General features: G+C 31.6%; 1 protein-coding gene across 9 annotated transcripts in view; it reads right to left on the bottom strand.

Moving 5' to 3' along the window:
- The window catches only part of LOC125077872 (probable phospholipid-transporting ATPase IA), an 86630-nt gene extending 72098 nt beyond the window's left edge, over positions 1–14532 (bottom strand). For all 9 annotated transcript variants that reach the window (XM_047689967.1, XM_047689969.1, XM_047689977.1 and 6 more), the window contains exons 1-2: positions 14357–14532; positions 9846–9959 (exon numbers count right to left, since the gene is read on the bottom strand). In XM_047689967.1, the coding sequence (XP_047545923.1) occupies positions 9846–9959; positions 14357–14414 (172 nt within the window). In that variant the 5' untranslated portion in view covers positions 14415–14532. The remainder of the gene's footprint in view (positions 1–9845; positions 9960–14356) is intronic.
- Positions 14533–18102: the final 3570 nt, after the last annotated feature.

Raw genomic sequence — 18102 nt, 5'->3', positions numbered from 1 at the left:
GCCACCCCTGTTGCTCTTGGGACCAATATAACATTTTGTTGCAATCACAACTTAACGGCCACCAAATCTGAATTAACATAATAGATTATTTTGTAATCATTAGATTCACGCCTTCACACCCGATATCAAAATCAATATATACTTTACCCAAGTACGATCTTACAAGCACCTTGAATCGTGATTTTACAAGATTATGTTAAACTTGAAGCTGGAGTACCAGTAAGTACTCACTTTTCATCTTATTTGTGAAGCGTTGAAATGTTTTACGATAATACGCACTTTATATCCTTTATCCTTGAATAATTATACTGCTTACGAACGTTTTATTCTCATAAAGACACAAAGAACGTCACTTACATGAGAATAGTAATAACTTAAAAATATAAAAAAAATATATATTACAATTGTCGTTCTGTTTAGTTCTCAATACTTACGTTAAATGAGGTACTGAAAACTAAACGTCGTAGTGACTTGCTTAGGAGTGAATAATCTTTTATGAGATACTGGGATAGTTCAAACATGTTGATTGTAATTTGCATGTTCAGCATCCGCTATCGCAAATACGATTCTAGCACGATTCTCATACACTTTCTATCTATTATCTTGTCAGACGTAGCGTTAACTCTTTTTTAAGCATATTACGCAGACGGAGGAGTGTGAGAAACTATAGTCAAAGTTTATCGAGATAAGGACAGCAGAAAGCTAAATTTCTTACATAAAAAGTCTTAAAAATACATGATATAAAATAAAATATTCATTGTTTTTGAATAGTTGGGTCTTGAATGTGTTAAATAAGTTTACAGGTTTTACCTTTCAGGGTGAGATTGTTGTTAAGCTGCGCTCCTTCGAAGGCGATCATTTTGTGCCAGTCTTGCCTCTAGTAGGACAACTTAGATTTGCTCGAAGCGTGATTCGAATAAACAGTTGTTTTATTTAATAAATGTAGCATTATTATGAATATTTTTGTTGAATGATTTTCTAAAGAAAATTCAAAAGTTGATTTCGGTAAAGATTATTTATATTATTAATCAATATAGTTTTTAGGTCACTGTATTTGTCTCTTCTAAGATATAATATTACAATAATAATAATTAATAAAATTTTCTTATATTATTTTGATATTTTTAATTTATGTATCCAAGGCATAAGTGTTTAAGAACAAAAATATATCGACACAATAAAGTAGTTTTAATTTTGTTGTAATAAATTATTTATTTAATCTTACGCTCTATGTTATTACTAGTCGGAGCGATAAATTTCAGTTAGTTTACAAAAGAGGAAATATGTGAGCTACAGCGTAGTCAGGTGATCATAACTGATTTAATATTAAATAATTAAGATAACATTAAGATTGTATGTGTGAAAATGTGACCTCTGCTATTGTCATTAGCCTATATATTAGATATGTTATAGCTTCCCTCATTTTATTAGGAGCCGAGATGGCTCAGTGGTTAGAACGAGTGCTAAGATTCTTTCTAACCAAGCAAACATCACTGAAATTTCATGTGTTTAATTTGTGTTTATAATTCATCTCGTGCTCGGCGGTGAAGGAAAACATCGTGAGGAAACCTGCATGTGTCTAATTTCAACGAAATTCTGCCACATGTGTATTCCGCCAACCCGCATTGGAGCAGCGTGGTGGAATATGCTCCAAACCATCTCCTCAAAGGGAGGGGAGCCCAGCATTGGAAAATTTACAGGCTGTTAATGTTGTTCCCTTATTATGGCTAAGCAGTACCAATTTTAGGTACCGCTACATTAATAAAAACCATTGCTTATTTGTAAGCAATCATGAATTGAACCCCACACGAATAAAAAGCTTGTAATAAATTCGTTTCTGCATCGCAATGCGTTACATTTTTCGTGTACTGTTTTTTCAAAGCCTGAGGCTTAGATAACTCTGAAACAATGAAACTAGCATAGTTCTGACACGCTACACATTATTCAGTGAGTATCTTTAAAAAAGTCGGCGAGTGTGCAGTCTGCGTTAATTGAAATGTGAAAATAGTTGTTCCACAGTTGACATATTTTATATTTAGGTTTATTTCGTTGCTTTGTTTTAAATTCCATATTGTGGAGTAACTGTGGTACTTATATATGTGAATTTGTGTCTGATGGTTGTTGGTTTGTATGGCGTTGTGAAAATTCATGAATCCAAGGTTTTTCCTATCGGACCAAAGACATTCCGGGTACGGATATCGAGTTTTCCTTCATTACCTGGGCGTTTCCAGTGCTAGCTTTGACTTCCGGGTTCATTAGGGGCTCTAAGTGCCTAGAGGTGGTTAATGTCGGAGAGTGGCGTAGTCTCAGACTGTTAAACTCTGAAAGGAGTAAATAACTTCAAATACAGAATAAAATAAAAAATAATAATAATTAATAAAGCAAGGATAGTTAAAGGTACATTTGATCCAGTTGAAACAACTGAATTTCTTGGCCTAGTAGTAGGGTAGACTGAGTTCTGCGGCATTTGCGGTCAAAAAAATTAGATTATTTACCGATGTTGATACGGCTCGCCTAGTTTATTTCAGTTACTTTCACAGTATAATGTCGTACGGTATTATGCTTTGGGGTAACGCAGCCGCTATCCATACTATATTTGTGCTGCAGAAGAGGGCTATTCGCGCAATCTATAACCTGGGAGCCAAGGAATCTTTGAGGTATAAATTTAAAGAAATTAAGATATTGACTGTTGCTTCTCAATATATATTCTGTAATGTTTTGTATGTACGGAAAAATATTAATGTTTTTATGAGAAAATGTGATTCTCATAACGTTGGTACAAGGAACAAACACAATCTTGTTACTCCTGTTACTCGACTGCATAGAGTCAGTAACTCTTTTGTGGGGCAATGTATACGCTTCTACAACAGGATCCCAGAAAGCGTTCAAAATGCTTCTGTTGCGAAATTTAAAAAAATTGTTAAGGAACGCTTGTGTGCGAAAGGTTACTATACAATTAGTGAGTTTATGTTTGATAGCACACCTTGGGAATGAAACGATCGCCTCCTGGCTGTTTCTACTCATATATAATTATGTATATAATTAATTTGACGTAAAAAAAAAAAAAAAGTCCCGCTGAGTTTCTTTCGCCGGTTCTTCTCAGGTCAGGGTGTTTTCTTTTCCGAACCGGTGGTAGTGTTTAACTTGACAATCAATAAGAAAGTGTAATACTTCTATATTGAATAAAGGAATTTGAGTTTGAGTTTGAGTTTGAGTACAAGGGACAGAACATTACATCGTCGATGCGACCAGCAGACGATGTAATAGTTGGTTAACATTTCTTACAGTGCCAATGTCAAGGGGTCACTCATCATTTTGAAGGAACAGGATAAGATAATTCTAAATTGTATTCCATATATGACTTACCATAGAAGCCCTTATGATCTCCTGTCGGACACCTGCATATTTTTCTGAGTAATCCTTCTCTTTCATGGATTTCAACCGCATATTTTTTTAAAACCAATTTCAAAAATAAAATATGTTACTATCAAATTAAATATTAACATTTGAAATAACACCTTTGAACTTTATTCTATATTCGACTTTGTTTTGTTAAGTCATGTATATATGACATAAGTACTATCAAGTTTAAGGAGTATTAGTAAAAGGGGGAAATAATAAACATTAGTATATGCCTCGAGTTGTGCAATTATGTTCCATAATTCTTCAGAAATACGTGTTATAATTGAAAGCTTGTCTATGCGCTAATGTTGTGACATTTTCGTGTTGTCCTTCGATTCGGAAATTAATAATCGATATACGACTGGCAGAATAATGAGCGGTTATCGGTTATGGTCCTTGTAGTTCAAACGGAAGCAATAACATCAATATTTGTTAGCATTTTTATGATTAAAAAAGATGATCTCTAACAGACTAGTTATTTAAATAATTATATTTGCACTTAAAGTATACAATTTACAAATTATAATTATCATTACGGGTAACGATACAACACACGGGGAACACGATAAGCGTGGACGCCATGAGTGTCAGCCCTTAAAAATGCGACTTAGCCGTCCGCTACGGCTACCTGATAGCCTCGATAAAACACGAGGAAGATAATTGTGAGCCCGTGGATGTAGTGTAACTTAATATATATATATATACAGTCTTGAGGAGACGGTACTGTGTGATGACCAGCAACTACACTTCTCCGTGATCCGCCGTGAAAGGTCCGAGTGGAAGAACTCATGGCAGTGTACAGATACGGGTTGTCACGCAAGTAAATAGTCAGGGTTACAGTAAAGGGGTTCGTAGCTATGTTTGTCGCTGGATCAAACATAAATACGACACACCGAGTCCGAGACAGTTAGCAATTAGAAAACACATACACAATAAGAAAATAAATAACAATGTTTTCATATGATTTGAATATCTTGCTCCTTTTTATATGCCGTAACTGTATTAGACAATGTTATTTGAAAGATATATTTTTTAACTTATTGTCTACTAATGTTTAATAGTAGTTAAATAGTTGCGCAACACAATATGTTGAGGCTTAATTTTTTTAATAATATTCGGAATCGATTTAAAGGTTGTGCCATACTAGCTAACGTAAAGCTAAACACTTTTTTTTGTGGTTTTTATTTATGCCATGAAGGCACAGATTATTTCGAAGCTAAGCCCTTTCAAATGACGAAATGTCATGAATCGTCAACTGTCAGTCAGAGGCATATGTTGCATTGTGACGTCATATGTATAGCTATAACCATTGGTACTAAATTATATATCTATGTTTAAGCTAATTGTGAAAAAGAGAGATAACGAAATATATAATTCTATATAAAAAATGATACTTTATTTTTTGTTTCCAAATTTCCATATTAATGTTATACTCGCCTGATTTAAAAGTTAAATATATGTATACATTGTATAATATCCAACGCTAGGTATAGTTTGTACCGAGCGATGGGTTGGTCCGGAAATAGGTGCGGGCTACCTATTTCCGCCATGTTCGCCACAAATTTTCACCATCACTTTATTAAAGGGTAAATAACAACTGGAAAGGTGACTAATGTATTCGTTCTTTATTGATATACCACTGAAATGTGTATTATAAGAAACAATTTATACGTCAAAACATATATATATATATATATGGTGTTCAATTTAAGTCGTAGTCTTTAATATATAAGACTAAAAAGTTTATATATAACAGATTTATTTATCAAACGACATTAAAAGCTTTCTGTAAGTTTTCTTCTGTTCACATTAAATTGAGTAAATTACAATATTATTTTATAGTGTAAAATAATTCATAATCATTTATTAAACAGCTATTTTATAATACATAATTTCGGCGATATAGGAATCATAAATATAATTAAGGGTTATAATCTAGATATAATTAAGGGTTAGCTTACATTAATATGTATATTGTGTCTAGGTATGCCAATATACTCGTTAAATATGGCCACACAGACATGTAATCGTTATTCATTCCAACTATAAACTGAATTACGAGTCGGAAAAATAACTCTTAACAAGTGAGTTTCATGCCGGTCCTTCTCGGTGGAATACACATTCCGAACCGGTGGTCGCTTCACGTATAATAAAATTATGTTAAATAACGAATCAAAAATGCTTTTAAGAGCCAACATACTTACTCCATAACAAAGTTATATAAAACTTTCACTGATTGTTCTATCACTTCCGATTTTCTTAAATGTCAGTAAATATCAAGGTTGTTGGCGCCCAATTTGGGGCTGGCATTTTTATGAGGCATTCCAAAAGGCCACTAAATTTTATTTCGAGCCAGTAGATTGACTTATTCACTTTAGGTAAATTAATTTTTTTACAAAAAAAACACTTCTGTGTCCAAGTATACCTAGAGAAGCTTCGGTAAGTTCCAAATATTTAGTCATCATAATTGAGTGGTTGTATGAGATACATATGTATATACATATGAGATATATATACGACACTGGTTATTGAATTATGGAAAATGGTGTCTTAAATTCTATAATGGTCATAGAACATTTTACATTTTCATTTCTTTTTCATAAACTAGATTAAAAAATCCACGAATAACTAAGTACAATTCGTTAATACGTTTTTGAAGCTCGCAAAGAGGTTTTTCAATATGGCAATCATATAATGACATCATACTATTTAATTATAACATAAAAATTAATACAAGTACTTTTACTTTGAATACATATTATTAGTAAAGGAAAAAAGTAGGTATTAATAAAAATTAGATTTTTATGACACCATTAAAATTCTAAAGTTGACCTCTAGACATGGAATAAAGTGCGAGTTTTGCAAGTAATTAATTGTCCGGTTTAATCCCATAACAACGCCCTGCTTGCGTGCTATTCGTGTTAAATTAACGCGAAATGTACTAAAAGATTTATGAGTTCGCGTTATGATTACTGCTTCTTTTGAGCGATTAGCTGACTTAGTAGCTAGCTAATAAATCTGCTAATACCTAGGTCCTAGGTTCAATCTGGGGTCGAGCCAATAAAGTGCTTTATGACATTTTTACCTGTATTTACGCATATATTTTAATACATACTAGGCTACGATGGTCACCGCGCTCGAAATCGGCTCAGGAGTCGTTAATATCATCATAAAACTGCTGCTTAAATTTATTTACATTGATAATAGTGTAAGTTAAAATACGCAAGTGCTACCAATAAAATGTTATTTAAAATAATTCAAAACCAAATACATAAAAAAATTAAAGAAAAATTATGAATTTCATAAACTATCAGGCATTGAAACAATTACTATTTCTACAATCTGATATCTATATGAGATTATAAAAGTAGCAAGACATACCTTTGCTTTTCTAACATGTGCCGCCTTCCCAGATGGAATTCATTTATTACATATTTAGCCTCTAAAAGCGTAAAGTATTTGTTTCGTAAACAAATCTTCAACTGGCTGCATTTTACTGTTGTAGACACAATTTATATTACTTCGCGATTTAAAAAAGCCATCTATCGAGCGTTGATGTAAACTATGTGCTCTGCATACTCTAATATCGCTCCCAGGACACTGAGACGGGTATTTATTATTTGTTTTAAGAAATGTTTATACCGAGTTTAAACCCGGCTAAAGGAATACGTTCTCTTTGTACAAACTTAACCATCCGTCTGCTCCTCCCCAGAGAATGATATTAGAAAGTTGTGTATTTTGCATTTCATTGTTTGCATCAAAAAGTATATATGCGCTTAGTTTTTAGTAAATAAGATCATTAAGAAAGTTTTTCCGAATATATATATTCATGGTTGTAGGCGGAGAGACTAAACGTCAGTTCCTCTGACACTGTAGCATGCGAAGGTGATCCCGTGGTGTCCGCCGAAGATAAGGAGAGGGTACCGCTGGTTTTCTAGTAAGTATTCCGGTGTACTAGTCGCCCTGGGCACCGACGAGTCCCATATATCCCCACATTACGTGGAAGAAACGCACAATCGGTTTCTCCAAACAAAAGTAATAGGCGTCAGTTCCTTACCCACTTATTAAATATTCTACCGTCACACCGCCATTCAGTGAAAGGTAAGTGAGCCAGTCTACCTACAGCCACAAGAGACATAACATCTTAGTTTCATCTTAGTTCTAAAGTCTGGTGTCGATAAGGAATGATTAGTATTCCTTACAGTGAAAATGTCTATGGGCTGTGGTGATTACTAACCATCAGGCCCACCCATTATCTGTCTGACCTATTTCATATTAAAAAATTATATACCATGCAAGTATTTCTTGTTATGTTTCATGAGAAAATGACAAAAATATCTTCTTTAAACAAAATATATGAGGGGTTGAGCGCCAACTATAACAGCCCATTTAGAAGTATTCAAGCCTTTCTATTTTAAATAAATAATAATAAAAAAGAGAAATCACCGTTTTACTGGCAACAATAAAACGCAGCACAATCATAAGCTTAACTCAAAAGGATAATGGACCACCTTAACCGACTATTAATCCACACCATAAAAATCGATATTTTTTTAATCTTGCATACCTACACCGCATCCTGTCTCATGTCTGAGTACGCTATTCAATAGCTATGAATAATATTTAAAAAAAAAAATCCATAACTATAATAATTGTTTCTATTGCTGTCACTGTCTTAACACTTATTCCCCTCCACACTACTAAAAAAGTCATTTACTTTACTATTTTACACGACTTTAATTCGATTTTCAAACAGTCTTCAAACAGTCCAACTTATAGAGAGCCCTTTTAATTATAGCTGTATACAAGTTACATTATTCTATATTTTTTTAATGACCACCACCTTCCTTTTCAGTCATAGTTGGGTCGTTAGAGGCATAAATAAAGAGAATAAAAAAGAGGACGATGTTATGTATAACAATCCCATTTTCTATAGATCATCCGTCTATTTTTTTATCCCTTTTACGACGTACTCACCTAGAAAGATGTGAGAACCCTAACCCACATATCTAAGTTATTATTTACATACAACTCTATACTGCACACTTGGTTAAAAAACGTCATAATTAAATATAGCTTATAAAACATGTCACTGATGAACACATATTCTGTACTCATTTTAATAACACACCCTCGAAAGCAAGTCACGTCAAACGACAATTGGGTAGTAAACAAAAATACTTGTGTTTTATTTTGACTAATGAAACAGGGCGAGCTCTTAAGTATTGTGCTTATTTTTAATGATATGGTTAAAATTACATTTACAATGAATTGTAAGGTTCGTGTAGGGCTATTCGGTCAGAATCAATTCGAAACTAACCGCATAACACGATCGTGAAATTATGTGATTGTTTTGTTTACAACAATATTTTATTGTTTAAAACTATTTGGTTTACTTTAATTCTGAATGTGTGTTAAGATTTTCAGGATCATGGTTTTGTTAAAGCTTAAAGTTTATTTTTGTTCCTAACATTATAATTATGAACGGTGTAGATGTTAGGTATCCAATACTCTTTTCTGAAAACTATGACGATGTCTGTGTAAAAATTCATGATGATCGGTTGAGTTATTGAAACGTGAAAACGGAACAAACAAATACCCAAATTAACTTTTGCATTAATAATAAAAGTTAGGATAATTCTACGTGATAAACAGAATCTTATGAATGAAAAAGACAACTAATCAAAGAAAAGATCATTGTTTATCTTGATTTCAATCTATTGAGCTGTCAAAATTTGAAAAAAAAATAGTGTTAGAAAAAAAAAAAATCTTTTTTTTTCGAAGCGTGATTTAGGCTAGCGCTCTTTGGATAAGGTCTACGTACCTTGTTGGTCAATTAACATCACTGTGCTCAACTCATCTGTTTAAATATATAGTCAATAAATTATCCCGCTGTAACATTCGACCTGCTTTCATAATTCTTATATTAACATCGATTATATCGAAGGTAACATTTGTTCGTAAAGGTTTTAACCTTGTAACTATAATAAGACTGAATGTCTACTGAAAGGGCTAAATTTACATAGATGACATAAATATGGTTTGTATTTGTTCGAAATATGAAAATTTATAAAGTACTAAAACATTTATTTACATAAGAATTAATTACATTCAGAACCTCAATAAGTATACTCGTATATAAATCAACATTAAAAATAATTAGTTTAAATATCAGGACCACCTGAAACGACGATAAGAATGCTCATGGGAATGAGCCATAGGGATATGGAATCAATATTTCCATCCTCCGGGCGAAAAATTGCCATGTAGTAAGTTGGGTAGGTATATAAACTATTTAAATTTTTCTTAATGTATAATAATGTAAATAAAAATATTTTAATGTCCATAACGGTTTTCGCTGCTTAAGTAGAATACAATTTACTATTGTATGTGCATGTGTGTATGTGTTTGTATTGTATGTGTTTAGAAAATATAAATCTTACCTAAAAGGTCCCAAGGTCGAGTATAAAGTCGGTACAACCGCCATAAGTACTGAATGAATCGCGTACAATACATGTACACCAGTCTATACACCGGTTTTCGTTGACTCTCCCCATCTGAAAGTACCAAGTAAGTAATTTTATGATATGTAAATGCCACATTAAAATATTAGTCTTAATAAATTTTATTGAAGATAAAGTTAACTTGAGATAACTTGTTTGAAATGTTCATTATAAGAACCTAATATGTATGTTATTTAAAGAACCGCTGAATATCACAGTACTTTTTTCCCAATATGCACATATATAAAATGAACTACTTGAATATAAATGTATACAACATGATTTATTAGATCCTTATTTATTAATGTTTGAATAATACGAGAAGTAAATAATCAAAATCAAATAATTCTTAGTTTAAGGAGACTCTTATTGGCACTTTTTTAATGTTACAGTATTAAGCTACTACCGATTCGAAAATTAGATTTTAGCGAGAGGAACCAGAAAGAAACTTAGTAGTTATATAGTATTCAAGATTAAAATAAATTAATTGGCAAAGTTAAAATCTCTGCGGAATTTTACAATAGAAATTAATTCCTTCTCCCTGGATACATTGACTTCGAGGAGTCGGAAACTTTGGTGTACACTAGCGGAAAATTTACTTCGCTGTTGTTTAGTGAAACAATTTTATTTCAAAACTAGCTTTTGCTCGTGACTCCTGCAACTAAACATACAGGTGATCCTCTTGATGTGATGATGTCTGCAGTTATATGGTAATATGTTATATTTTAATAATGAAAAATATTCTAATGTATGAGCGATACTAGTTTAATCAAAATGCATTCAGTAGGTTTTTCGTGAAAGAGTAACAAGCATCCATAAATCCTCAATAATTTTTATTTATTATATTAGTAAGATTTTATAATATAATAAATAAAAAAAGCGCTACATCATCATTACATAGTATAAATTAAAGTTGCTTACCGCTGTCTGTTCCTATGTATGCTTAGATCTTTAAAATGACACAAAGGATTTTGATGCGGTTTTGTTTGATAGATAGATTGATACAAGAGGAAGGTTTATATTTATAATACATGCACAATATAGTAGAGAAACACTGATAATTTTTGAGGTTTCTGAAGTGATGTCGTTAATAAACACATTTTTTCCACTTACACTGCAAACGCTGGCTGAACTCTACGAGATAATGATCAAAATAATGTACTACATACTACAATGTATCTATACTTTTTAAAAAAAGTATATATACTACAATGTATCTATACTTTTTAAAAAAAGTATATCTCATACGGATGACCCACAATAACCATTTATTATCCTTTACTTTTTATGAAAAATAATAGCCTATTTTCGAAGCGATTTTTAAGCAATACAGCATTAATCCTTATCCAATTAAGTACCTTAAATACATTGTGAATTTAATATAGATCAATGTGGCCCTTTACAGCATGTAATTTAAATGAATATTTTCGAAGGTTGAGCATTGCACCCGTGCGAAGCCGGGGCGGGTGTCTAGTCTATCATATTATGGATTTCATTTAATTTCAATCGTGTAGCAACTTTATTTGTGTACCTCGAAATGTCTAAAATATCAACTTGGAACTAAGTACCTAAAATGTTATTATGTTATTAAATCTATCATCTACGTAGATCTAATGCACCTCCAAAGAGGTTGTTTATATTGTATTTTTTTAATAAATAAATATATTTAAACGAATAAAAATAATAAATTAATTAAAACTTGTGTAGATGTGACAGATTTAAAAAATATTTTACATCAGAAATTAGAAAGTATATGAATGAAAACTCATTAACAACATCCACAAAATATTTTTAGTGTAACACTGAATAATAAATTGCGAAAAAATCTAGAAGTATCACATTTAATACATAATATTATAATAATCATGATAAGAATGATACGGCGGCTTTATTCATTACTATATCAGTTCCATTATATTATGAACGAAAATAGAATCAAAACATGTGTACCTACTTAGTTCGTTGGTATGGAAACTCGCTCATATTCATAAGCCGTAGTAAGTCCGTCTGTAAAAGGTAATTAACAAATTTGAAAAAAGTAAGACTTTGAACGCCTTTTTTTCGATTATATTTGTTTTTCTTAGCTTTGTTTCAATTTAATTACAGTATGACTAGAAAGTGCACCGAATTTCGAAATATTTGGTACATAGCCCAATTTTGAGATTTGTTTTTGACAATATTCCTAGAGCTTTCAAGGAAATTAGAATTATTAATACATACTTCGAGATATAACATGTTCAAATGCACAGACTCGAATCGACGATTTTTACAGTGTGTCTATACTGGGTGTAATTTTATTCTGATCATAATTTGACTCAAGTAAGTACACATATTCGAGTGCTTTCTTCACTTTAAGTTCTTCTGTCGAAACTCTATTGGTATGAGACGTATAAGAATCAATAGTGTATCTTAACATTGAACTTAATAATTTTGCATTTAAATCGACATTAATTAGTACACATGAAATTAAAACCGAAAAAAAATGGTTTTGTTTATTGTTTTAATGATTTTGTTATAATTACAGGGCTGACGGGTAATTCTGATTCCTTTATGATTTGCCGATGGTAGCATGAATAGCGATAATTTTAAATACGAATTATTAAAGACCTTCAAGGTTTTCAAAACTTTTTTTCACTATTTCACCTTAGAAACGATGTTTAATATAAATGAGTTAAAATTGATGACCCAATATAATATCGGTGTCTTAGGAAAGTTGTTAGTGTTAGAAAAACCATGGACCAGACGCACGCCCAAGACGTCTAATAACTAATTTGTTATTGAAGTGTAATCTATTGATCAGGGGGTTTCAGCGCATCCAAAATATTTGGTTTTCATTGGTAGGCCAAACCGCGGACCTCGGTCATTTATAAAATACATTGCAATTCAGCCCGACAGACTTTAGTCTATAATTTCCTTCCAGCCTCTTTTCCTTCTAAGGAGAAGGTTTGGAGTATGTTTCATCAATTGCATCACGCTGCTTCAATGCGGGTTAATGGATAAATATGTGGCTGAATATCATGATATTTTACTTCGAACACGAAATAAATGTTATTTTGATGTTTTGCTCGTGAATTGTTATTATTTGTTCAAGTCAACATTTTCCTTAATACCTATGTTTTTAAAAAAAAATTAAAGCATCTTATTATCATTACCGTCTTAACCATAAATGGCCGACCCGAGCCCCCCATTCTCAAGTAGGCCTGAAAGGCTTATACTGTAAATGTTTTTTGTTAAAGTTACTGGCAGTTGTGGCGCACTAGGTTGTGGCGCACCATGTAGATATATTAAGGACAAAAATATAATTGAATAAAATGAGGGCCCCGGAATGATTTAAGACGGGCCCTACTTTAATATGTATTAACTTTGAATAATATGTGTTGACTATTTAAAGGAATATTAAAAGGTAAAATATTCGGTATAAATATGTAGTAATATAATACTTTTGTTGATATTCAATAGGTAATTATACTATTTTAACTTTGCCGTTTCATAGATTAAAGTCATTTGTAAAAAATACATTGGTAAAGAAGGCATATTATTCGATACAAGATTATATAGATGATAAAAGAGCGTGGAGTTAATGCTTGTTGACTTCTAGGCAGGAGACATAACATACATATATAATTGTATTTAACCAACATTACTGTATTTTTAGATGTTGAAAAAGAGTAACTACTGAGTTTATTGCTGGTTCTTCTCGGTAGAATCTACTTTCCGAACCGGTGTAGCTTTACTTTAAATAATTTGTTAAATGACGATTCAAAAGTGCTACACTACTAGCCTACTTGAATAAAGTATATTTTTATTTTGATATATTTTTTTCTTTCAAAATAATTTACCGATTTCCTAAAAATAATTCTAGCGTTTGTTATTTACATTTTGGAAATGTAGTTAAATTTTATAATTTGTAGAATAAGTTCCCATCATCTTTGAAAGTATAAAAGTATTTAGTTTATACCTGCAAGCCGGTTATCGAAAACCGAGAAAGTCAAATATTAAATTAATACTTTGTCATAAAATAGTATAGACACAAATGAATGATTTATGAAAAGTACCTACTTAATGTATACCTATTATACGAAACGATGAAAAATTAGCAACGATGTTATCATTTTTTTTACAAAGAAATAAAATAAACATAACGGTTCTCAGGTAACTGTTTACATTTTCATGTCCGTACTCTGTAGGTACGCCACTATGACCGCCAAATATTTGTCATAAGCGGGGTTATAACCTGCGACCATTGTCATAACAAACAGTCATTACGTCAGCTCCAGCTGGGCCTATTAGTCTTCAAATTAAATAATCACTGTACTCAATTACTATGAATAATCATACGAAATCATACACATATGCGACAAAACAAACAGATAACGCTTCACTAATCGTATTTCACATTTATTCGAATAATAATGCTCGAATCACTTAATAAAGCTCCTACTATTACGTACCAAAGCGTCCAAGGTCTTCGTAATCATTCCTACACTGCATATCCCTCAGGGGAATCATATTACCTTAACGGCACTTATTTCACTCCACTATAAATAAAACTTCTGTGTTAATACTAGCGTGAAGTTAACATTTTGCTTTGGCGCGTAACGACTGATGCGCCCGCTTCGACACGACGGCGCGGACACACGAGGCGATTTGCGATAGTGGTCATTGGTCTTATTATTATCTTTGTGCAGCTATTTGAGTGTATAGTGAAATGTACGAGTAAATGGTTTTGTATATTATAAATAATGTTAGCTTTCAAATATCTTTGAACCATCAATGTCCGTAAATAAACATAACGATACATAACTAGTAGGTACAGATCTATTTCTACATATTATGTAAACATTTCATATGCATTTTATGTGTTTTTTCACATAATGAACAAACACATTTTGCTTAATTTTACATATTTTTATTTTTTGTTATAGAAACAATAGGCGTTCAATAATGTTTAAAAAATATATGTCGAACCCAAAAAATCGTACACACTTAGGTATATTCCGTAGAATACATATAGATTTGTATGTACTTTGAGTATCTTAAACCCGATAACCTAGTTAAATTTTGTTCCAATTGTGTCCTTTTCATCCTTTGTAATACGGCACTTTCGTCTGTCGGCCCATTTTATTTTAAGCTCGACATAAAGATTTTCATTTAACATATTGCTGTATAAGCCTTTTAAATTACTATTGAAACATAATTCCAAAGATTAAACATTTATTTACAATAATAATAATTATTATTGACATTGAGGCCGTAAATATATACAAATAAAAATATTTACTGTATATTACTGTTGAATCGCAATTCCGATCGTCTGGGCAAAAAACGAACCAGCCCTCCTGTCACCAGTGGAGGTAATAAGGGGATGTGTTGTACTTTTAATGAAAGTTTTGCACTACTACACGAAGGTGCAATTGTTTCAACAGCAAATTATACAAACAAAAAAATTTCAATAAGAGACAATTATTAGAATCCTTTGTTCGCTTCAGCTTTTTCCGCGGCGGCTGCGGCTCATAACATTGTTTCTTTGATTTGAGACGGGGCCAACGTGTCAACGCATGTAGCGTCCCATACTAGGCCCCGTCCCGGGTCCCAGGGAATCAATGTCATTCCATGAAATCTCTTACCATCACGACTACTTCGTTGAGACTCAATAAGGCAAGATATCGTCGTATTAAGTGTATGTATATTTGATATCACTTTGAAGAGCTCCAGGCGTGGATGTGCAGAAAATTAAAGAGGATTCTTGATTGCAATTTCTAAATTGTAACAATTTAACAAAGAATTTATTTTAGAGAGCGGCATAAAGTTACTGGCTTGTTACAGAGCGGTAGGTACCTACTATGGCTGTATGAGAAAATTTAAATAAAAACGTAAACAAAATTAAAGTAAATTGTTATCGACCAACTCAAATTCTAACTGAACTAAATAATGCGTTGAACGTACTATTTGACATTAAAGATTTCATTTAAATAAGGTTTCACTATTTCGGCGCCAAATATTTTAATTTAATTCTAACCTAAATATTATTATAAATGCGATTAACTGAGTTTGTTTTTACGCTTTAACACATTAACCACAAAACTGATCATCATAAAAATGCTGAACAGGTACCTACATGTTATCAAGGGTATAGAAAAGGAGAAAGAGGAAACTAAGACAACACACGCGGGCGAAAAATAGTACCTAAATAAATAATACAACTACTCCTTTATTAAAAAAGCATTGCGCCCAAACAAGTTACTTATTTACTTGAACAGCTTTAAGTAAATACTTACCTAGTCTAGTAAACTGCATCCAGAGCTAATGAAATTGCGCTGTCCACAAATTGCAACGTTTACTTACTTTGAAATAATTAAGAAATTAAAATGTTCTTTGAAGTCAAGCACAAAATTGTTGTTTCCTCTTTTTTAATAATAAATCGGCACCTTTTATGATTATCTATAAAAAATAATCGTCTACATTTTAATTTAGTGCATTGATATAATTGAAACTGCCTTCCTTCCTTCCATTTTTTTAGTCTGGTAGCCATGTAAAATAAAGTATATCCCAAGTGCCTAGATTCAAATGATATCTATAGAAATATGTTGTATTTATTCAATAAAAAAAATAAACTAAGTTTTGTTTCAAAAATTCTTTAAGAAAGATCAATATTACTCCATTATTTGGTTTCAAAATTTCCCATTTTATCATATATATTTTTATATACAATATCATATTTATATAACTTATGATGATGACATACGTGATTTTTTATTCATAAATTTCCAAATGAATTTAATCTTAGTATATAATACAACTTCATTAGTACTAGTCAGTACGGACTTCGTATAGGTAAAATTCATACAAAGGGGTACCTTTCCCCCTTGAAGTTAAAATTACTAAAAAACCTTTCTTAGTGAGCGTCAACGTCGCGTAAGGAGTAGGTATTTAACTATGGTAAATTTCAAGTCCTCGTCCTCCTAATCGATGACTTTGAGAAAAACAGCAAAATATTTTCGAAAAATTTAAGTAATTATCCTTAGTCGGTGTAGTATTTTTTGGAGGAAGACACTGAGACTTTTTTTGCTTATATAGATTTACCTAAGATCGTGACTACTATTTAAAAATAGTTATAGTCTCTAAATATCACTCCGCTTTAGGGTCAGACTGGCGTGACCTTAGATCGTACGCGCTGATCGGCGAAGAACTCCCCGCTCCTGGATGATACGAAAAATTGTCGCATTCGACTGTCGATAAAACTGTTAAAATGGGTAATTGATTCGGCGTAATATTTGATGTAAGACATAATATTAAGTGCTACGTTTACCATGTTCATTATTTTTTAAATATCTTTTTCCCACTCATAAAGATATTTCTATTTGATCTTTACATAAAAACTGATTATATATTTTATCCCATCACAATAGGAAGATAGTTGTAAGTTTTGAAAAACGCGTGATTATATTAAAAAATAGATACTTTCGAAAAAAAAACTAATTTGAATTAAAAGAAAACAAATACTCCAGCAAAGAGCTATGGAGATCCTTTCGTCACCGTTTTTGTAAAATAAAAACAATATGAATATGTAACTACTATGAATTAAGTACTTTTTTGTTTTCTTCAATTTTTTTTTTTATTTTTCATTGGTTTGCCTTTAAGTCTGCTCTTCTTCAACGGACCTTCAATGGGCCGCCCTATCAAGTTTGAGTTATCCTAAACAAAGGCGGACAAACAGAATAAATACCTTACTTTCAATATTAGCTAATGTTTTGTGTATGTTTTTCTATTCACGGCTTAGACTTCAAATTAATCATCCACAAATTGCCTACTTCTCCAGCAATGAAAATTAGGTAGGTATTCATGATATTATTTGATTCACTTTCGAATATTTTATGGAAGATTTAAATATCTGTTGGATAACTTTTAAGGTGTTTTGTAATTATTCTATAATAATACAATATTATTACTTTCGACTTACATTTAATGTCAATTCATCTGTGATGTATTTTATTTAAAATATTTAGTACAATGAAGTATACAGCATCAAATTATTATAAAAGGTGTTTATTTTATTAACAGAGTTTTAACACAAAACTGATATTTAGACAAAGTTTTTAATAGGCAAAATTATACGATAAAATGTTTCAGACAAAATTTATTTAAAAATTTTTGTATTATTTTCAAACAGTCAAATATTTCAAGTCATATTAAGTAT

The sequence above is a fragment of the Vanessa atalanta genome, chromosome 4 (assembly GCF_905147765.1).
Source record: "Vanessa atalanta chromosome 4, ilVanAtal1.2, whole genome shotgun sequence".
Lineage (NCBI taxonomy): Eukaryota > Metazoa > Arthropoda > Insecta > Lepidoptera > Nymphalidae > Vanessa > Vanessa atalanta.
Note: the sequence above shows the minus strand (reverse complement) of the source record. Positions and strands in the feature narration are given on the sequence as shown.